Genomic DNA, 23,763 nt, shown 5'->3' with positions numbered 1-23,763 from the left:
CTTAAAGTCATTAGGAAAAATGAGCCTTCCCGCTCCTCTCCCAGTGCCCTCGGTGCAGCGCTGTCCCCAGGAGCAGTATTTTACTAGTCAAATACTGCTTGTTCCGCTACTGAAGAAGGCTTTGAAAAGTCTTCGGGAGGCTAAGTGCCCCTACTCCTACATACTGCGTGTGTGCACCTTCTCTCGCGCACTCACACGTGCACAGTATGGGGCCACCTGTCTTCGGGAGGACTCAGCTTCCGAAGTCTCCTGTGGCGGGGGATTGAAATGGGGGATCCTGCGCTGCACCAAGGGCTCTGGGAGAGGAGAGGGAAGGTTCATTAGGACCCAGAGCCTTCCCTCTCCATAGGTAAGTTTCTGGCTTTTTTTTTTAAGTCACGACTCCCGATGACTAAATAAAAAAATCAAAATCCAGTTACCTGGGTCTTCTTTTCTGGCAGTCGGCCTGTGCTCCGGTGGCTCCTGGTCTCCTCCGCTGCAGAAGCCGACCTCGCCAGGTCGGCTTCCTGGTCAGCTTCTTGTGCGCTCCACCGCGCGGGTCATATGGTCTGGCCGACGTCATCAGGTCTCTACTGTGCAGAACTACTGGGCCTGCACAGAACAGACCTGATGACGTCGGATAGACCACGTGACCCGCGTGGTGGAGCGCACAAGAAGCTGACCCGGAAGCCAACCTGGCGAGGTCGGTTTCCGCAGCGGAGGACTCCGGTAGCCACCGGAGCTGCGGCGAGGGCACAGGATGGCTGCCAGAGGCTGGAGGAAGCCCTAGGGAAGTGGATTTTGATTTTTTTATGTAGCGTGGATGTATTTTAGTGGCAGAGCATCAAAAGGACAGTCAGGCAATGTGCTAGTAAGCCTACATATTCCTCTCACCTATGGTTCCCTTTCAGTCTGCCCAAAAATGTCTAGATTAGGTGAGTATCATCTCATGTCTGATGTCGTATGTTGCAGAATGCACAGTGTAAACTTCCCTGCTCTGATTCTTTAATCAGCACACGCCCTAGACTAGTACTGTACTAAGGCAGCACTTCTGCAATTATGCCCAGAGAAAAGAGTATACTGTTGCTAGAAAGCCTAAGATAAGGGGTGAATCCTATACTTTCCATTCTTCTGAAATGTATCAGGCTGAAATGAAAACTGTGTGTGAATCACTGACTGGAATGTACACTGTGCTCCCGCTGAAGTTTATCTTCCTGTAGTGCATGAAACTTAATTTCCTTGAACTCACGTGATAGCAGCAGAGAATTGTCAAACTTCCCTTTTACTGTCGCTGAAAGGAACAGCACGCAGCATTCTCTGCACTGTCTTCTCTGCACTGTCTGTCAGGAGCTGCTGAAACTGAGCCATGCGCTGCGTGACGTTAATGTGGGGGTCTCTGCTCCTCTCAGGTAAGAGAGTCTCGTCACTCTCCTGTGCTTGGATGGCTGTAGTACCTGCAGGCTCTCCACCGATTTATAAGCTTCCTTCCTTCCCTGCTGAATTTTGTGCCAAGTAAGGTAACCACAGTTCATCTTCAATTATAACTTCTGTATATAGATGCAGGTGAACTGATAAACTATTTCAGTTGTATTTCTTCATCAGAGAGAGAATGAAAGAAAGCAAATATTAGAAGTTATGATGTACTGAGATAAGCATTTATGTGTGATGCCACAATATAAGAATGTTCTGTATGGCAGGCATCACACTTTTAGGGCCATATGCAATTCACTTTTTCACCTGGGTTTTCTCCTAGGTGATATTTTCAAAACTTGTCATAAAATGGCTTTCAAACTATCAGCAAGCAAACAAATACTCAAAATAATGTTGACAGTAGCTTTTCACCTACTTTTTGGTACTTTTCCCAGTGTAAAATGCTAAAAAGTTATTTTAAATCGAAGATGAAAATTTATCTCCTAGGAGAAAATTCAGGAGAAAAAGTGAATTGAATATGGGCCTTATAGTGTGAAAACTATGAACAAAATTCTCCAGATACTATTCACATTTACTCCCATTTTTAGTGTATTTTCTTTAAAAAGTCATTGGGAATTTGTATGCTATGTTCAAATTCATGCTGCAAGAAGTATGTTTTTTGTACGCAATTTCGCAAATTTCAAACAGGAGTTGGAATCTGTAATGCTCTGGGTGTGATCCCACTTGAGCGATGTGATTTTATAAAAATCCCCCATAGCATTGCATTAGCAAGAGCTTTTTCAAATCATCAGTGCTTAGAAAAGGCTGCTAGTGGGTTTGAGCCCTGAGGGCCTGTTTCCACTTGAGCCAGCATGTATCTCCGAGACCCACACTTGTGTTAATGCGACTATGCGTCCAAATCTCTGTAGCCTAGTGATTTCAGAAGGCTGCGATTCCCTGTCCAGATTATCGTGCTGGTAATTGCACCAAATCGCACCTAGTGGAAACAAGCCCTATGTTCCTACTATGTCCAAATCCGGGTGAAATCTGTAGAGTTTCCCCATAGGCTAGTGGAACTGGGAAACAATGCCTATTCCTATAATGGCATGCTATCCAGATCACTCTGCGGTGCACTGCAGTTTTATGTAGCATGCATACATGCATGAATGCCACTATACCCATGAATGGCACGGCTAAGCAATTCGGGCTGTGGCTTAGACGGCCACATAAACGTAAACAAGTGGAAATAGAGCTTAAAGTGAACCTGAAATTGTTCACTAGCCCCAATTTATACTTACCTGAGGCTTCCTCCAGCCTCATGAGCAGCGTGACATCCCTCGCCATCCTCTTCGGCCCTTCTGTTCTGCCGCTATGACTTCCTGTAATCCGGGTACGGTCTTCTGCGCATGCACAGCTCGGCTGCACGTGCACCTCGTCACGCTGCTGCGGCCTGGAGTGTTCTGGCAGTGGCTGCCAGCGACTGACCGGATTACCGGCAGTTGTAGCGCCAGAACGGAGGGGCTGAAGTGAACGGTGAGGGAAGCCACAATGCTCATGGGGCTGGAGGAAGCCCCAGGTAACTATAAATAAGGGCCCGTGTACCATCTCAGGTACACTTTCTGTTCTGGCAATAATGTCAGAAACTCCTGATCTGCTGCATGCTTGTTCAGGGTCTATGGCTAAAAGTAATAGAAGCAGAGGACCAATAAGATAGCCAGGCAACTAGTATTGTTTAAAAGGCAGCCTCCATATAACTCTAACCTCGGGTTCACTTTAAGTACTGCGTGTGACACACCAGATACAAAATATACATGTAACCATTGTAAAACAGAAGGTACTTAAAGGGTTTTTTCTCTGTTTGGTGTTGGGCACAATGGAATATGTAATCACTACATAAGTTGATTAGATAAGTAAATCAAATGTACAGTATGAAATCACATATGGTTCATTCTAATCAGTATTTTAATAAGCACCTAATAGCAGAGTTTCTGCATGTACAGTTACAGCTCTGTAATTACAAAGGTTCTCTGCATCACATGCTTGTGACAATGACCTTTATTCTTGAAGACTTGTATATCTCTGTTTATTGCTTTCTTTCTTTCTTTGGAGCTCTGTCCTCTGTACTGTAATTTGCAGCCACCTCCATATAGCCTAAAGGCTGCCATACACTGGTCGATTGCCACCAGATCGACCAGCAGATAGATCCCTCTGTCGTCGAATCTGATCAAAGAGGGATCTATTGGCTGCCTACACTGCAAACAGATTTTGAATAGATTTCACTATGAAACCGATTCACAATATCTGGAGCTAACGCCCCCCCCCTTCATACATTACCTGATCCCCTGGTCTCCGCTGGGTTACAGGCCGCTGGGTTACACGCCGCTGGGTTACATGCCCTTTTACAGGACACTCAGCACAAACTGCTGAGCGGCTTGTAAAAGGGCATAACCCGAAACAGTGGGCTGTAGCTGCTACACAGCATTTTATGGATCTTCAATAAAGCTGATTTATATTTGGATGTGGTGCGGACCATTATCTCCAAACAAGAACATTCCTAGTTGTGCATTAAAAAAGTGATTCTTAAACAAACCAGGCCCTTGTCTACCATTGGCTTGGTGCCGATATTTTTGCTCTCTTTTCCCATGCTTTGTGTTCAGTATAGGAGGTATTTGTTGATGAGTTTATATTACATTATTTCAGTAGCAGAACTCAGTACAAAGAATGACTGTTATTACAGTTACAGCATGTCCCTGGATATATTTGTTTTTCTTTTTATATTGTGTTTCTAAACTGTTAAATACTCTTAGCAACTTTGGGACCAGTTTTGTTACAGATTAAGAAAATAGGGACAGAAAGGCCAGTACTTGTGTAGTGCTCAGCCTGATTTAAACTCAGGACATTACCAGACGTATGACTTTCCCACTTACTTGGCACAAATGTTTGCTGAACTTGAGTGACCTTTTGATAAATCAGATTTTACACAACACAGTATTATACTTTCCAAGAGTGTTAAAACTTATATTTTATATATATATATATATATATATATATATATATATATATATATATATATATATATATATATATATATATATATATATAGGGTTCACCTATAAGATCAGCGTCATAAGGTTTAGACATTCACCTATAAGACCGGCGTCATAAGGTATAGACACAGGGGAAGGCCTATATATTCACAAGACCTGATTGGATGAAGGGAGGCCTGCCAAGCGACGTTGGAATGGTTGTCCATATGACCAGCAATAATAGGCTGCTGTGTGATAGCAGCAAAATCCAGTGCATACTCATACGTGGACTCGTGGACTTATACGTATTTTAACTATATGGCGGCATTAAACCAAATGCACACCACAATTACACGGACGGACACAGAAGATTGTACATCAGATCTGCTGTGTTTGTCCACCTATTGGATCCGGCGTAAGTGTGAGCTTACCCTGAAGCAGAGGGGTAAGCAAGTTTTGTAATGAAATACCTATGGGGCCATCACATTAATTCCATCAGAGTAAGGCACAGGATGCATTGCCTTTTCAGGGCATTGTTCAAGTATACAGAGGTAGTGAGGCATACTGTCATTGTACTGTATGCCTTACTGTATGGTCACACTGCAAAGCTACTGCACAAAACAACTTTTCATCTCCATTGGACTGAGATCTTATTACAACATTCTCACAGTGTGAAAGGAACCTTAGAGTCACACAATGATTTTCCTTCCATTTTATAGCATTCTTTACAGACAGCTGGATTGTGTTTTGCCTCATGTTCTTCTGATGAATCACTGTGCAGTCAGATATTATAGGCCACCCTGTGTTGCTGGGCCAGTCGCATCTGCAATGTCTGCCAGATTTTAAGAGAATCTGTATTGTTAAAATCACTCAAAAGTAAACATACCAGTGCGTTAGGGGACATCTCATATTACCCTCTGTCACAATTTCGCCGCTCCTCGCCGCATTAAAAGTGGTTAAAAACAGTTTTTAAAAGTTTGTTTGTAAACAAACAAAATGGCCACCAAAACAGGAAGTAGGTTGATGTACAGTATGTCCACACATAGAAAATACATCCATACACAAGCAGGCTGTATACAGCCTTCCTTTTGAATCTCAAGAGATCATTTGTGTGTTTCTTTCCCCCATGCACTCAAGTTTCAGGCTGCTCTTTTCTTCCTGCAAACAGCTTTGCCCTTGTTTGTAATTCCTCAGTATGTGAAAGCCCAGCCAGCTCAGAGGACGATTTATCCAGCTTGTAAAAGATAAGAGAGAGAAGAGAGAAGCTGCTCTAATCCTAAATAACACACAGGCAGTGTGCATAAAGGGGAGTTCATAGCAGAACCACAACACTGAAGAACTTGGCAGCCTTCCAGACACAGGCCGACAAGTCTGACAGGGGAAAGATACATTGATTTATTACAGAGACTGTGTTAGTAGAAAGTGCTGCAGTTAGCCAGAACACATTAGAATAGCTTTTGGAACATGTAGGATGATAAAAAACAGGATGCAATTTTTGTTACGGAGTCTCTTTAACATTTGCTTCAAGCAATACAAAAAAGAAAAACAAGCAAAACATAAATATGAATTATGTTATTAATATCAGGTAGTGCACAACACTGCTAGGTCTTCACAGTTCAGGGAAACTATTTGCTCCATCAAAAGGTTTAAACCAAAGTAATATTCTATTTAGTTTGAACATGGAGGGGAACAATAACTTTGCTATATAAAATAATTTTCTCTGCTCTTTCCAGTGGAATATTTTTTTTTATTAATTCACATGGTGTAACTAACTAAATATTTTGGCATGAATACTTGTGAAAACTTGTGTAGAGAAAGACCTATAACAACCTGCACTGCAACATGGTGGTATAATGGTTAGTACTCTAGCCTCTTAGCACTAGAGTCCTACGTTTAGTTCCCAGTTAGAACACAGTGTGGAGTTTATATACTGAGTGGCCAAAAAATTAGAGAAAACCCTGATTTGAAAGTAAACCAGTCCAACAGTGACATGGAGAGACGTAACAACGCAAAGATGCTTATCTAACGAACGCTCTGCTTCAGGCGACATAGTTATCACAGAAGTTAATGTCAACATGGGTAAGACAGAAGGTTTTATTGACTTTGAACGAGGGATGATCATTGGTACAAGAAGAGCTTGTGCTAGCATCTCTGAAACAACAACTCTTTTAGGATTTTCTCTCCCAACAGTATCTAGGGTGTTTAGAAAGTGGCAGTTCAGAAAAAAAACTTCAAGCAATAAGGACTGTACTAGTCTAAAATGGCTGGTGAATGAGAGAGGTGAAAGACTAGAAGCACGCACAGCAGCAGAATTGCAACAACATGACAAATTATAATTGAATTCAATGCAGGTGCATCAAAAAGCATATACCAAAGCACAACAAGATGGACTTTGCAAAGGATGGGCTTTAGCAGCAAACATCAAGAGTGCCTTTGGTATCACAGAAAAATGAGAAAAGACGCCTGTTGTGGGCCCTTGGCACTATGCTCGATTGGTCTCAAATTGGTTTGAGGGACATCAAACAGAGTTTAACCCGCTCCCATGGTCTGCTTAGTCCCCTGACCTCAATCCTGCAGAGCATTTGTGGGAAGAAGTCAAAAGATCAATTGAAAGCTTGGAAACACCACCATCCAATCTGACCCAACTTAGAGCTGCTATTATGTCAGCATGGGCCAACATTCCTCTGCAATGGTATCAGCATCTTGTTGAGTCCATGCCAACAAGAATATCAGCTGCGATCAGAGCTAAAAGTGGACCAACTTGTTATTAGAGTGTGTCTCTAATTTTTTTGCCACTCGATGTATGTTTTTCATGTATTTGCATGGGATTTCTCCAGACACCACAGTTTTCTCCCACATTCCACAAACATACTGGAAAGTTAATTATGGTTCTTCTCTCCAAATTGACCTCAGACTAAGGTAGGAACATTAGACTTTAACTATTTTAGAGATTAGATTAGGATTTCCTCTGAGGGACATATGTAGCGATCTGAGTCTGTACCCTGCGAAGGGCTGTAGAAGATGTTAGCACTATTTACAGTACTATAAATGCATAATAACCTCTGCAGTAGTATCAGTACTAACACATCCTCTGATCATTCTATGTTACCTCTGATTCCAGCTGCATACTCTGGCACAAGTAAGCTCCACTTCTGGCCACTAGTCCTTACACTCTGCACTAGAAGAAATGCATCAGAATGGTTTGGTGGCAAGATTTGGAAAATACTGTGACAATCTCTGGACAGGATCATACTGCAAGAGCCTATGGCTGTCATCAGGGATGAAAGCTACTACCTCAACACATAAGGAACGTGTCATTTTGCTCTCAGCAGGCTTTATTTTCCAGTTTTTATTTATTATTTTAACTGATGTCCTTCATAAGACAACTGAAGTGGGAGGGATATGGAAGATGCCATATTTATTTCCTTTTGAACAATGTAAATTGCCTAGTTGTCCTGTCCTCTGCTTCTAATACTTTTAGTCATAGACCCTGGACAAACATGCAGATTTGACTTAAGTTTAACTGCATTTGCTGCATGCTTGTTTCAGGTGTGTGATTCAGACACTACTGATGCATGAGAGATCAGCAGTATGGCAGGCAACTGGGATTGTTTTATAGGAAATAAAATAGCAGCCTCCATGTTCCTCTCACTTCAGTTGTCCTTTAAAGAGATCCAGAGGTGGGCTCAAAAAATGAAAATAAAGTAGTCTACCTGATCCACGGGGCTGAGCAGATCAGGTAGCCGTGAAAACCGCCGGCTCACCACCGCTCCTGTGGGCTGCACTGGCCCACTTTCACTTTCATGACCTCTGGGTCATGACGCTGCACTGAGAGACTGTGGGTCTCTCATAGCATGCAGGGAGGCAGGGGAGCGGCAGGAGGCGTGGCCAGGGAGAGAGCTGCCCAATGGCAGCTCAGGAAACCCTGCAGGAACACCCCTGGCAGGCATTTTGAACAGGTAATTCCTCTCCCCTGTGTTTACCTCCGAGTTAGCGACAAATATTGTCACTAAACTCAGGAGGCTATAGTGGGGGGGGGGGGGCAGAGAGCGGCTGTTGGGGAACACAGTCATATCATTAGGTAGAGAACATGCCTCTATGTCCCATCTGCCCCCGAAGATCCACCTCAGGTTCTCTTTATTGGAAGTGCCTGCTGTGGAAGTAATGAATCGGCTTACAGAAGAAGGAGAACTGTAGTGATATTACCAATATAGTAAAGCATTAGAACCAAAATTATTTACATCATTGCTTTCATTGAAAATACAGAAAAAAATCTTTCCATTCCATATGTAAGGATGGTGGGCAAAGACATGAAAATTCATTCTCTTAGTCTATTGTGACCAACTGTTTAACCATATCTGTGGGTGTATCCCTGAGAAACAGCTCTAGGGCTCAAACCCACTAGCAGCCTTTTCTAAGCGCTAGTGATTTGAAAAAGCTCTTGCTAATGCAATGCTATGGGGAAATTTTTATAAAATCACATAGCTCAAGTGGGATCACACCCATAGCATAACATTAGCAAGAGCTTTTCAAATCACAAAGCGCTCAGAAAAGTGCTCCTAGTGGGTTCCAGGCCTAAGGCTGGCCATACTGTTTTCACTTATCACTCACTTTTATTTTTAATCAATATAACAATTGCGGATCAATCTTTTGATTGATTGTAGCACTTAATATTGATGTAATATTGATGGCAAATGTTAAAATTTATTTCAATTGATTGTCTAATCGAGCAAACGATACTGTATTTTGTATGGCTACCTTAACCACTTGCGGACCAGGTACATTGAATCAACGTCCAGCAGGTGGTGCTATTGTTATGACTGGACGTTGATTCAACGTCAGTGCTAACAAACCGTCCCGACGCGATCCTGCGCACCCGGAGGGGGAGATTAACCACTTACCGACCGCCCACTGCACAGGGGCGGCCGGAAAGTGGATCCCGCAAGGACCGCCGCATGTACAAATGGCGGCGGACCTTGTATGGGCATGGGCGGATCGATCGCGTCATCCGTGACATGATCCTCCGCCGGGGATCGATAGCCGGACATTTAGCCTCCAGCTCGCCGGCCAATTAGCAGCACCGGCGAGCGGAGGAATCTAAATATCCGCCTATCAATGCGTATAAGGCACTTTGTTAGATAAACAAAGTGCTGAGTATACACAACACATTGCTTTGTTTTGCCCACAGCCCCCCTGATCTCCCACCCCAGCCTTCAGACCCCCCCTGATCACCCCAGCAGACCCCTGCCAGCACCCTTGCACCCCTCTAAACCCCCCCCCACCACTATCAACGCTATCCCTTAGATTAGGTCCCTAACTGCCTCCTAATCACCCCTGATTCCCCCCCCTACCTTTAGATCACCCCCAGACCCCAGACTACCCCCCTGTATACTGTATACATCTGTATACAGCTACCTTACCCCCTGATCCCCCTCTGATCCCCCTCTGATCACCTGTCCATCACCCCTCAGCACCCCCACCCATCAGAGCAGACCCTAACTGCCCCGCGGGGACAACCGATCACCTGCCCAGACCCGCGATTGCCCTCAGACCCCCCCCCCCCTGATTACATCCCCTGCGCATTGTTTACATCTGTCCTCCCAAGCAATCACTAACTGATATTCGATCAGTAACCCCCTGTGTCTGCCTCTCATCAGATCAGGACTCAGTCTGCCCCGTGCGGGCTCCTGATCAACCCCCCACCCCCTCAAATCGCCCTCAGACCCCCCCCTAAACACCGTCTGAGTGCATTGTATTTGACTGTGCTGTGATTGTATTCGATTGTGCTGCGATTGTATTAGATTGTGATGCAATTCTATTTGATTGTCCCGTGATTGTTTAATTGCCTCTGAGACCCCACTGGAGTCCAGGTGGCGACAGCTCATCTAGGAACGGCCCTAGACTTTTTGCAGCTGTTCATCACCCATATTCTCTTGGACTTAATTGTGGTTGAGACCAACCGTAAAACCACACATCACCGAGCACTCGGAGAGCAGCTATGCCCAGCCTTTCCGGTGGAAACCAGTCCAAGTTTCCGACATTAAAATCTTTTTGGCCCTTATCCTTCACTTGGGACTAATGAAACAGAATGTATTGCGGTCGTATTGGTCTACGAACCCAGTACATCATGTTCCCTTGTACTCTGCTGCCATGTCCAGGACACGATTTGAGTCCATCCTGTGCTTCCTGCACTTAAACGACGACAAAACCTGTCATAAAAAGGACCACCCTGCTTATGACCGGCTCCACAAAATTCGGCCCCACATAGACCACCTGTCATCAACATTTGCAGATGCTTATACCCCTGAACAGAACATCTGCGTAGACGCGTCCCTCTTACGCTTTACCGGGCGCCTTGGCATTAAACCATCAAACAGTACATCCCAAGCAAGCGCGCCCGGTATGGGGTGAAACAGTATAAGCTCTGTGAAAGGGCCACAGGCTACACATGTCGTTTTAGGGTCTATGAGGGAAAAGACTCAAAATTGGAGCCGGTCGGATGCCCTGACTACCTGGGGAGCAGTGGAAAGGTTGTGTGGGACTTGGTGTCACCCTTGTTCCAGAAGGGGTACCATCTTTATGTGGACAACTATTACACAAGTGTGGCCCTCTATCAGCACTTAAAGTTAGAAGAAATCCGATGCTGTGGCACTGCGCGGCCTAGTCGCCAGGGCTTCCCCCAACGGCTCGTTACCACCAGACTTGAACGGGGGCAGAGGGCCGCCTTGCGTACTGACGACCTGCTCACGGTGAAATGGAGGGACAAGAGGGACGTTTACTTTCTGTCCACCATTCACACAGACACGACAGTCCAAATTCAATGGGCAACTGAGGTCATTGAAAAGCCCCTTGTCGCCCACGAATATAATGTCAACATGGGAGGGGTGGACTTCAATGACCAGAGGTTAGCGCCCTATTTAATTTCCCGGAAAACAAGACGCTGGTATAAGAAAGTGTCTTTTTATCTGATTCAATTGGCAGTATACAACAGCTTTGTTCTCTACAGTAAGGCTGGGAGAACTGGATCTTTCCTTCAATTTCAGGAACAGATCATTCTATGCATGGAAGGCATTACGCCTATCAGCTTCCGAGTGCCCCAGGTCAACGCATCCAAAGAAAACGTTGTCGTGTCTGCAGCAGTGCTAGAAGAAGGACTGACACCAGTTTTTATTGTCCCAAATGTCCTGACCAGCCTGGCCTATGCCTAGGGGAGTGCTTTGAGAGGTACCACGAGCAGGTACACTATTAGAACCTAGGGAACTCCAGACACAGGAGTAGGCACACACTCAGTGGTATTTCGCACATTGTCCCAGGGGGAGGAGAGGTAAGCTTGAAAACCAAACAAACAGGTAAGCATAAAAGTCGGAAGAAGGATCGGTTTCCATGCTTGATATTGCTGATCTGTCCTGGGTTGGCGATATAAGACGGCATGTTTGAATTTCCCTTGAGTGTGGACACCCCCGGTTTATATGTGATTTACTTTGGGCCTATGATGATACTTTAATGCCACACAGAGTCATCTCTATTGGCAGGCATATTGCTGTATACTACAGGCATAATGCTGTATACTAAAGTTCTGAGTCACATAAGTTGGTGGCTCACCCTCCTAATACTGGCCATTCATGTAATGATTGCAGAGCCCCTAAAATGCCAGGACAGACTCCACAAATGACCCCATTTTGGAAAGAGGACACCCTAAAGTATTATGTGAGGTGCACGGTGAGTTCATAGAAGATTTTTAGTTTTTGTCACAAGTTAGCAGAATTTTTTTTTATTTTTTTTTACAAAGTGTCATTTTCCGTTAACTTGTGACAAAAAATAAAATTTTCAATGACCTCACCATTCCCCTCATGGAATACCTTGTTGTGTATTCTTTCCAAAATGGGGTCATTTGTGGGGTTTGTTAACTGTCCTGGCAAGTGGGTGGGGTGCTAAATTTTGAGCACCCCTGTAAAGCCTAAAGGTACTCATTGGACTCTGGGCCCCTTAGCGCAGTTAAAGTGCAAAAAAGTGCCACACATGTGGTATCCCCGTACTCGGGAGAAGTAGTACAATGTGTTTTGGGGTGTATTTTTACACATAACCATGCTGGGTGGGAGAAATACCTCTGTAAATGACAATCTTTTGATTTTTTTACACACAATTGTCCATTTACAGAGATATTTCTCCCACACAGCATGGTTATGTGTAAAATTACACCCCAAAACACATTGTACTACTTCTCCCGAGTACGGCGATACCACATGTGTGGCACTTTTTTGCACCCTAACTGCACTAAGGGGCCCAAAGTCCAATGAGTACCTTTAGGATTTCACAGGTCATTTTGTGGCATTTGATTTCCAGACTACTCCTCACGGTTTAGGGCCCCTAAAATGGCAGGGCAGTATAGGAACCCCACAAATGACCCCATTTTAGAAAGAAGACATACCAAGGTACTCTGTTAGGAGTATGGTGAGTTCATAGAAGATTTTCCGCTAACTTGTGACAATAAATAAAATCTTCTAAACTCACCATAGTCCTAACAGAATACCTTGGGGTGTCTTCTATCTAAAATGGGGTCATTTGTGGGGTTCCTATACTGCCCTGGCATTTTAGGGGCCCTAAACCGTGAGGAGTAGTCTGGAAATCAAATTTCGCAAAATGACCTGTGAAATCCTAAAGGTACTCATTGGACTTTGGGCCCCTTAGCGCAGTTAGGGTGCAAAAAAGTGCCACACATGTGGTATCGCCGTACTCGGGAGAAGTAGTACAATGTGTTTTGGGGTGTATTTTTACACATACCCATGCTGGGTGGGAGAAATAACTCTGTAAATGGACAATTGTGTGTAAAAAAAATCAAAAAATTGTCATTTACAGAGATATTTCTCCCACCCAGCATGGGTATGTGTAAAAATACACCCAAAAACACATTATACTACTTCTCCTGAGTACGGCGATACCACATGTGTGGCACTTTTTTGCACCCTAACTGTGCTAAGGGGCCCAAAGTCCAATGAGTACCTTTAGGATTTCACCGGTCATTTTGCAGCATTTGATTTCCAGACTACTCCTCATGGTTTAGGGCCCCTAAAATGCCAGGGCAGTAATGGAACCCCACAAATGACCCCATTTTAGAAAGAAGACACCCCAAGGTATTCTTTTAGGACTATGGTGAGTTCATAGAAGATTTTATTTTCTGTCACAAGTTAGCGGAAAGTGACACTTTGTGAAAAAAAACAATACAAATCAATTTCTGCTAACTTGTGACAAAAAATAAAATCTTCTATGAACTCATCATACTCCTAACGGAATACCTTTGGGTGTCTTCTTTCTAAAATGGAGTCATTTGTGGGGTTCCTATACTGCCCTGGCATTTTAGGGGCCCTAAATCGTGAGGAGTAGTCTCGAAACCAAATGTCGCAAAATGACCTGTGAAATCCTAAAGGTACTCATTGGACTTTGGGCCCCTTAGCGCAGTTAGGGTGCAAAAAAGTGCCACACATGTGGTATTGCCGTACTCGGGAGAAGTAGTATAATGTGTTTTGGGGTGTATCTTTACACATACCAATGCTGAGTGGGAGAAAGATCTCTGTAAATGGACAATTGTGTGTAAAAAAAATCAAAAAATTGTCATTTACAGAGATATTTCTCCCACCCAGCATGGGTATGTGTAAAAATACACCCCAAAACACATTATACTACTTCTCCTGAGTACGGAAATACCACATGTGTGGCATTTTTTTGCAGCCTTACTGCGCTAAGGGGTCCAAAGTCCAATGAGCACCTTTAGGCTTTACAGGGGTGCTTACAATTAGGCACCCCCAAAATGCCAGGACAGTAAACACACCCCACAAATGACCCCATTTTGGAAAGTAGACACTTCAAGGTATTCAGAGAGGGACATGGTGAGTCCGTGGCAGATTTATTTTTTTTTTTTTTTTGTCGCAAGTTAGAAGAAATGGAAACTTTTTTTTTTCACAAAGTGTCATTTTCCGCTAACTTGTGACAAAAAATAATATCTTCTATGAACTCACTAAACCTCTCAGTGAATACTTTGGGATGTCTTCTTTCCACAATGGGGTAATTTGGGGGGTATTTATACTATCCTGGAATTCTAACCCCTCATGAAACATGTCAGGTGGTCAGAAAAGTCAGAGATGCTTGAAAATGGGAAAATTCACTTTTTGCACCAGTTTGTAAACGCTATAACTTTTACCCAAACCAATAAATATAGGCTGAATGGGGGTTTTTTTTAATCAAAAACATGTTTGTCCATATTTTTCATGCTGCATGTATACAGAAATTTTACTTTATTTGAAAGATGTCAGCACAGAAAGTTTAAAAAAATAATTTTTTTGACAAAATTCATGTCTTTTTTGATAAATATAATAAAAAGTAAAAATCGCAGCAGCAATCAAATAGCACCAAAAGAAAGCTTTATTAGTGACAAGAAAAGGAGCCAAAATTCATTAGGTGGTAGGTTGTATGAGCGAGCAATATACCGTGAAAGCTGCAGTGGTCTGAATGGAAAAAAAGGGTCTGGTCCTTAAGGGGGGTAAAGCCCATGGTCCTCAAGTGGTTAAGCTGTCATATGACAGTGATCAGCAGTCATCGCGTATGGCTGCTGATCACGTGATCACTACGATCGCCGTCGGATCGTAGTGATCACTTTGACAGCGGCGGCGGCAGGGGGGAAAGAAGAGAATCCACTCACCTCCCTGCCATTCCAGCGACGATCGGCGCCTCCCTCTGCTTTTGCTGGCATCTCTGCTCCGTCTGACGTCAGCGCCGGGTCCCGGCTTGATGACGTCATCAAGCCGTGACCCGGACCTGAGCGTCATTAGGAGCGGAGAAGCCGGCTGGAGAAGAGGTGGCTACTGCGGCTCATCGCTGGAGCCTGGAAGGTGAGTGAAAGCTGCCAGCTACAGGGGGGACACCTGCCTCCATGGGGGACACCATGCCCAGCCAGCCACAGATGGGATCCGGCCACCCAACCCCCCCAAACGCCCCCCCCCCATGCAAATTGCCCTGGTCCTTAAGTAGGGTTAGGCGGCCGGTCCCGAAGTGGTTAAAGGGAATCTGAAGTGAAAATAAACTTATGATATAATGATTTGTATGTGTAGTACAGCTAAGAAATAGAACATTAGTAGCACAGATCAGTCTCCTTTTGTTTCCAGTACAGGAACAGTTAAGAAACTTCACTTGTTATCTATGCAAAAGAGCTTCTCTGAGTTCTCCAACTAATTTAGTTAGAGAGCAGTGCTTCTTTCTGAAGAATCTATCTCAACCTGTCTCTCACTGTTTCTTTTTTTTTTTTTTTAAGGTTTTTCTGCAGGGAAGTTCAAAGGGTCATTAGCTCTGCTCTGTTTCCTCATTTAAATTACAGAGTGTAATTTGTAAAATGCTAATATTAGAGTATGATGCAATGTTGTAGAAAAACAGCTATATAACTGAAAATAAAAATATGAGAGACTTTTTCTTCTTTCTTTCTGCTACTAATGTTCTATTAACCCCCTTGGCGCTATGATTCTTTCTGGATTTTAGGGTCTAAAAGCGATGCAATTTTTTTGCATCCTTTCAGACTCTAAAACCTGAAAAAAATCATGCTGCCAGGGAGATCTGCAGCAGTTTAAAATCACCCCCTGGGTCCATCCTCCAGGTGGCGCTGCAACTCTAAAGTGAAATTGCCGGCTGTCGTCATGACAACAGCCGTTGATCTCACCAGTAGTAAACAGATCCCTGGAGGAGAGGAAGAAGAATGGCAGCTGACGTCGGAATCCCCCGGGAGGTATGTAGAAACACCCGCTGTGCGCATTGCTCTGTACACAGCCTCCAGCGACTACCCCGAGCAGAGATCGGGATTACCGCTCTTAGCCAACGGTTTTCCGCCCCAACCCTAGCGCGGGATTACCGCCAAGGAGGTTAAAGGGGAACTTCAGCCTAAACAAACATTCTGTCATTAAGTTACATTAGTTATGTTAATTAGAATAGATAGGTAATATAATTTTTTACCCACCCTGTTTTAAAAGAAGAGGCAAATGTTTGTGATTCGTGGGGGCTGCCATCTTTGTCATAGGGGCAGCCATCTTCTTGGTTGAAAGGAAGTGACAGGGATCATAAGACACAGTTCCAACTGTCCTGTGTCCTGATAACCCCTCCCAGCTGCATGCGCTAGGCTTCAAATGTCAAATTCAAAATGTAAAAAAAAAAATTGCACTAAAACAGCAGAACGAGAACAACAACATCAGAAATCCCATTATGTTATGTGAAACTGTTAAAGAAACACCAGGCCTTTTCAGTGCTGCTGAGTCGATTTTTAGTCTGGAGCTTCACTTTATTTAACCGTACTACACATACAATTCATTATATCATAAGTTTTTTCACTTCAGTGTCACTTCAACACTTGCAGAAGCGCCAATTCCATTGACCAGTTTCAGACTTTTTAGCTAACACTAGTGCCTGGCATTGAAGATCCATAAATGATTCTCACTTCCCTGTTGCTGTGCAATGTGCAACCGCGGTGCAATTGTGTTTGGACAGCAGAAGCATTTGCAATTGATCATGATGACTGTGCATTGCATTACAAAGCAACGTAACACAAAGATTGTAGCAAACAGAACCAAAGTCAATAAAATGGTATTGCTGATGTAGATTATATACAGTAACATTTTAACTAGAACTATTCTGTTAACCACCTTGGGTACTTTATCTTAAACTTTATTTATTTTGTTTTTAGGGCTGCTTGTTATCAACACATATGCAGGACCATCTACTACTACACCAAGTAAAGCATCAATACCATCCAACAAAAAAAGTATCACAACAACCACTACCACAGCACCACCTACAACTAATACAACACATACAACTGCTAACACAATACACACAACTTCTAACGTAACTACCCCTGGAACCTCCAATACCACATCACCTCCACCGACACATAAAACACCATCCCTGCCACCAAACCCCTCACCACCGCAAAGTGGCACTTACAAAGTTGGCAATGAAAAAGGGCTATGCATAATTGCAGAAATGGGTCTGGAACTTGAAGTGCAGAATGCAACAAAGGTAAGATGGACCATAGAGCCAAATGTATCCCTATTCACTTTATTAGATGATCAATGGTCCTGCATGTGCATTTTTGTAATATAAGCGGTGCTAAAACCTTTTGTCCTCCGTACTCAGCAGGAGACCAGAACACAAAATAGAGAAACATTTCAGAAGAATTAGTATGCAGGAGATCGGAGGTGGCCTCCACTGGCTGCATACTCACTCCAGGTGTGACTTAAAACGGAACAAAAATAGCATTCTTCATACTACTCATAACTCAGATTTACTTTTAAATGAACCAAGCACCATTTTTAGCACCCAGAGCATCTCAAAAAATACATGCCAACAATGTGGCTCATTGTTAAAAAAAACACCCTTTAATTTTACCTTTGTTTACATTTAAAAGTGTACAGAAGGCCTTTATTATACTACTTGTGAGGCCTGCCATCACAGAAAGTTCAGGCAGGTTTCGACAGATGTAATTATTTTATTGCACACATTAGCAAAGAAAAGCTTTCATCAGTGGTGGTGGTGGGGGGGGGATAAATAGAACACTATGCTTCAAAGAGTTTAGAGAAGCCACAGATGTTATCTTCACATCTTCCCCTGAATAAATAATGGGCAGCTAGAAGGGGAGGGGGGAACATGGCAGCTTCTATAGCTATTAGAAACTAGGAAAAATGCAAGAAAAAAGTGGCACTTGGTTCCCTTTAAAGGCTACATTCACAGTGATGCATTGCAGGACAGAATAACAGCTGCTTTGTACACCACTTACAGTGACGCACATAGTGCATTGCAGTATAACAGTGTGCTGCATTGTAATGCAAAGCATACAGTGCGTTACTGCAAAACACACGCGGTAACAGTGAAGCACACTTTTCATTGACTGTACTTCACTGTATGTGAAAAAACACACTGATAATGTACATCGCCTCTTTCCTATTCCATTGCATTTTGTTCCTGCTACAGGGAGTCTGAGACCAAAAAGAGAGTAAAAAAGAGAAAAATATGGTAGGTCAGGCAAGAAATGGAAGGACACTTATACAGCTTTTTATGCATCAACATTTGAACTCTTGCACAGGACACAAGAAAAACATAACAGAAATATACCCTGTGTGTATTTAGAGAGTTTAGCCTGTGTAATTCCCCCTCATTTGTGTCTAATCACTAGTTGTAATTTGATCTCCCCCCGTGTGTCACATGACTGCCTATGGCAGATAAGCAGATGAGCCCATTGGAAAGCACAGGCTGTAATCATTATGCCTGCTTCCATGAATCAGGAAGTAGAAACAGTGCAGATTTATTGCAGGAATTGTATCCGCTGTTACAAATACATGTTTTTTGTTTAAAGGTTTTTATGCTGTTTTGTATCTTTTAGAGCAGAGAGGAGTTCTGAGTTCAGGTCTGCTTTAATGTATTATTTAAAGAAGGTAAAAAAAGATTAAAATGTTACATATTTCAAGAATAAATATAAGGAGAGTGTAGTCCCTGGCTTCTAATCCTGACCTTTGTTTAGTGACTGAGCCAGTGGTCACAGAGGCGCCTGGTTAGTCCTGGCACTATTAAGTTGCTCTTAGCATCTACTCCTAAGATGGCGCCTACCTGGCAGCCTCGGTCACATCGGCTCCTGCACAATTCTAGTTTTTATTCTGTTTTTAGGCTGTTAGCATTGTTTTGGCATATGTTTAGCGCTGTTTTGGCTTTTGTTTGCTTTTAGCATATGTTTTTTTGCTTTAAAACTCAGTGGAGGTTAGGTCTAAGATTAGCCTTAGTTTTCTTCTGCAAGTCTCCCCCCCCCCCCCCCCTCGTTATTGCGGCCTGCAGCACTGCACTACCAGTTTGAAACCAGGTCAGCCACCCGCTGATCCTGGCTTCTGCACAGGCCCTGCTGTTCCTCCTCAGCGTCCCGACCCACATCTCACGGCACTCTCCGCAACTGGTCCTGCCTCCTCCTCAGCTCTGCGGCGAATGTTTCCCGCTCTACTGCCGCAGCTACAGGACTAGCCGCATCACCGGACCAGCCTCTCCTCCTGTATGAAAGCCAAACATCTGCTGCTGCAAACCTGAGCGGCTCCCTGGCTCTGGCTGCAAACTCCTGACCCAACCACGTGGAGACCACAACTCATGTCACCCTCTGCCACTGGTCCTGCCTCCTCCTCAGCTCTGCGGCAAAAGCTCTGCCACTCTCCCGCTCCACTGCTGCTACTACAGGAGCCGGACAAGGCAGGAATCACCGGACCAGCCTCCAGCCAGACCATCACTGCTGCACACTCGAGGGGTTCCCTGGCTCTGGCCCGACCACCGCACGCCCAACCAGGTGGCAATCACAAGGCCTCCAACTACCTGCTCTCTCAGCTTCCAGCTGGACATTCAGATCCCGAGTCCCTGGATCTGCATAACAGTGAGTAAATGCACTGAACTGTTAATGGTGATGTTGCTGGGCCCTGCTGCCTCAGTTCTTGAACTAGTAAACAGTCAAACAGTCCTCCCCCACACAAGGACTCTTTCTCTTTAATCCAGTATAAACTTGGGAACCCAGCTATTCCATCTTTCTCTGCTTAACTGCCCCTGCTCTGCTTCCCTTTGATAACCTGGCTGCACTTGAACCTCTGTACCTAGCATGCAAATATTGGCCACCTGCACCTCACAGTAGCACCCTGGGGGGCACTTAACCTCTACCTCACCCAACAACCCCTGCTTTGCTGCGTCTGTTCCATGGCCCTGTAGATGCCTCACCACCCACCAGTGAGACGCACCATCACCTACTCCAGAGCTGAGTTCCTGGAAAGGGAGGCCCATACTTGCAGCACTAAAGCTCACGTAGCATCCCTGTGGGACACAGTTTGGGCCCACCTGGAACACCTCACCAGCAGGTACACATGGCCCCCCATAAAAACCCGCCACAGAGGGAGAAGGGCTGGCGCACTAGAGAGACTTAAAAGAAAGGGCCTGCATTCACCCATCCCTGCTATCCTCCTGACCAACATCCGCTCACTCCCAAACAAGCTGGATGAACTTCATATTCTACTCTGCAGCAAAAACCCGATCAGCAGCAACACCCTGGTCCTCTACTTTACTGAGACGTGGCTGAATGGCAGAATCCCAGACAACACCCTCCTCCTTCCAGGAAACAACCTCTTCTGAGCAGTTTGAGACCACGCTCTCTCTGGAAGAAAAAAAAAAGGGGGGAGGCATCTGCTTCTTTATCAATACCGCCTGGTGTACCAACACGAACATCCTGCACAAAAGCTACTCGCCTGATGTGGTACTCCTTCTCATCAACTGCAAGCTAGCGTATTCACCGAAGGAGTTCTCCTCCTTTGTTCTTGTAGGAGTCTACATCCCACCTGATGCCGACACCAAATCTGCCCTACGCACAGTAAGCGACTCCATCCAAAAGTGGGAGACAGCCCTCCCAGACTCCCTCTTCATCATCCTGGGTGACTTCTATAAAGCTAACCTTCGTCTGGAGCTGCCTCGCTACAGATAGCACATTACGTGTCCCACCAGAAATGAGAACACCCTGGACCACTGTTACACTGTCCTCAATCAAGCGTACAAGGTCAATTGTTGGGCTGCTTTGGGAAACTTGGATCACTGCCTAAACCACTCGAGACAAGTAAGCCTACCATCAGAACCACCAAAGTATGGTCAGAAGAAGCTAAGCTACAACTTCAGGCATGGGAGGCCCCGTCTGGATGAATGGACTGAGAATGTCACTTCCCTCATCTGCTTCTGTGAGGAGTCCTGTATACCCACAAAGACCTTTAGAGTCTTCTCAAATAATAAACCTTGGTTTAACGGTAAGCTGCAACGGCTCCGAGAAAAACAAAGAAGAAGTTCATAAATCTGGCACCGAAGAGGAATTCAGAGATGCCAGAAAGACACATATTCGGGAGTTCAGAGCAGCAAAGCGCAACTACGCAAACAAGTTGAGTCTTAGCCTCCAGTCCATCAGCCCAAGAGAAGTCTGGAAGGGTCTCAGAGCAACCACAAATTTTAAAGCCCAACCCCTCCAAGCTCCACCTAGCAGAGAACTTGTTGAGGAACTCAACAAGTACTACTGCAGATCAGAGATGGCTCGAACCTCCGATTTTCAGTTCGCGAACCTCGAATGTGAACTTCTGCAAAAGTTTGGTTCGCGCGAACTTTCATGAACCACAATAGACTTCAATGGGGAGGCAAACTTTGAAAACTATAAACCTTTATGCTGGCCACAAAAGTGATGAAAAAGATGTTTCAAGGGGTCTAACACCTGAGTTTTTGCATGGCGGAGTGGGATACACGCCAAAAGTCCAGAGGAAAAAATCTGGATTTGACGCACAGCAGCGTTTTAAGGACCAAAATCACATTGCATGCTAAATTGGAGGCCTAAAGTGCTTTAACCACTTAACAACCTCTGCCACGCTTATCTACGCCCCTTTAAAATTCACCTGAGTCACAGGGGCGTAGATAGGCAACTCCTGTTTATTTTCCTGCTGTGCGCGATCGCGTTCGCGTGCGCGTTCGCGTTCGCGTGCACGCGGACGTGCATACGCGTCGAGCACCCGCTGGTCTGTGATTGGCTGATGTGAACATGTGTTCACAAAGCCAATGACAGTGCTTATTCATGCAGAATGTGTGTAAACATTGTATCAGTCACTATGCTGTTACAGTTACTGAGATCACTCGTGAGAGGATCTCAGATAACTAACACACCATTAGTGACTGATCAGCATCAGTGATGTTTTTTTTAAATAAATTATACCCCCATTAAGCCCATTAACCCTTGCCTCCCTTAAATGTGAAAATTGCTGTGGTTTTTAGGTGAAAAACCCCATGGTAGAGAAGTGGTTAAAACATCTTGCATGTGTATACATCAATCAGGTTGTGTAATTAGTGTATTGCTTCACACTGACAAACCAAATTCACTGTGTAAAGCACCTCAAACAGCTGTTTGTGTAGTGACGGCCATGCTGGACTGGTGCGCACCATGGCCAGAGTGCAGGCGATAGCGGTTTTCAAGCCCATATGGTTGCCGGGCTAAGGGAGCTCAATGACAGAACAACAGTGACTGTCCAGCTGATCGAATTTGGTCTGTCCACAATAAAGCAACGACCTTATCATCTTGGGTGTGAACCCCCCCCCAGAGACACTCATATAGCCGGCGATCATTGCTTCATTGTGATACGCAAGCCCCTTCACCGCGGCAAGGTAACGATCACGAAGGGGAATTGACACATGTACATGCCTTTTGTTTTGTTGTTGCAGCCGCAGTGCAGCCAGAAAAATTAGACAGGCATGTACACGCACCAGAAAAATTATTATAGCGGCAGCCTTAAAAATTCAGGAATCCGCCTGGAGTCCTGGACCCTGTTGGTGGTGGCGGAGAAGGCAGTCAAGCGGCCTGCAGGCAGAGATGCTGTGTGGAGAGCGACTTAGTCTTGGGGCAGGTAGTCACACGGTGTGCAGGCAGAAATGCTGTGTGTGGGGACTGACTTAGTCTTCGGGCAGGCCTGACCGTGCTTTGCAGACCACGTGGTCAGATGGACCCTTGACCCAATGATGTGTGCCAAAGATGACACCACTTGCCTTTCAACATCACGGTACAGTTTGGGTATCACCTTTTTTGAGAAATAATTGCGGCCTGGTATCTTCCACTGCGGTGTGTGGCTTTGCTTTTGTGTGCTGCTTTTCCTCAGGTGGTCATCCCATTGCAGTTTGTGCTTTGTAATCATGTGCCTTCGTAAGGAAGTTGTCCCTACGCGGATCTTGGTCTTTCCATGGCTCAATTTTTGGTGGCAGAGAGTACAGATGGCATTGCTCTCATCTGAGGCAGACACACAAAAAAATTTCCACACCATTGAGCCCTGGGGTGATGGCACTTTGGTGGTGGCGGCCGAATGAGTGTTAAGTGGGGTTCCAGAATCAGAGCAGCAGGAGGAAGATATGTCACACTTCCGTGCGGAAGCTGAGGTGTTCTGTGTTAAATAGTCAACTACATCCTGACAATCTTGGGGGTTGATGGCACGCGCCTTCTGAACACTGTACTTTGGTCCAAGGCCGCATGAAATCACGACAGCACGACCTCGAACAGACTTGCCGGGTGGCCTGCCTCTGCCTGTTTTGCCCATATTGGGGGGGATGAAGTGAAAGGTATGCACTGACTTGACTTATACAATGTGCAGTCACTCAGGTGCAGTGAAAGGTATGCAGTGACTGGTATTACAATACAATGTGCAGCTGTCACACAGGTGCAGTTAACAGGTATGCACGGACTGGTATATTAAACAGCGCGCGGTCACACAGGTACTGTGAACAATTATGCAATGACTAG

General features: G+C 44.8%; 1 protein-coding gene across 2 annotated transcripts in view; it reads left to right on the top strand.

Moving 5' to 3' along the window:
* Positions 1–1,264: 1,264 nt before the first annotated feature.
* Positions 1,265–23,763, top strand: part of LAMP3 (lysosomal associated membrane protein 3) — a 74,202-nt gene continuing 51,703 nt past the window's right edge. For both annotated transcript variants that reach the window (XM_068279310.1, XM_068279309.1), the window contains exons 1-2: positions 1,265–1,388; positions 17,131–17,465. In XM_068279310.1, the coding sequence (XP_068135411.1) occupies positions 1,346–1,388; positions 17,131–17,465 (378 nt within the window). In that variant the 5' untranslated portion in view covers positions 1,265–1,345. The remainder of the gene's footprint in view (positions 1,389–17,130; positions 17,466–23,763) is intronic.

This window comes from Hyperolius riggenbachi, chromosome 4 (genome assembly GCF_040937935.1).
Source record: "Hyperolius riggenbachi isolate aHypRig1 chromosome 4, aHypRig1.pri, whole genome shotgun sequence".
Classification (NCBI taxonomy): domain Eukaryota; kingdom Metazoa; phylum Chordata; class Amphibia; order Anura; family Hyperoliidae; genus Hyperolius; species Hyperolius riggenbachi.
Note: the sequence above shows the minus strand (reverse complement) of the source record. Positions and strands in the feature narration are given on the sequence as shown.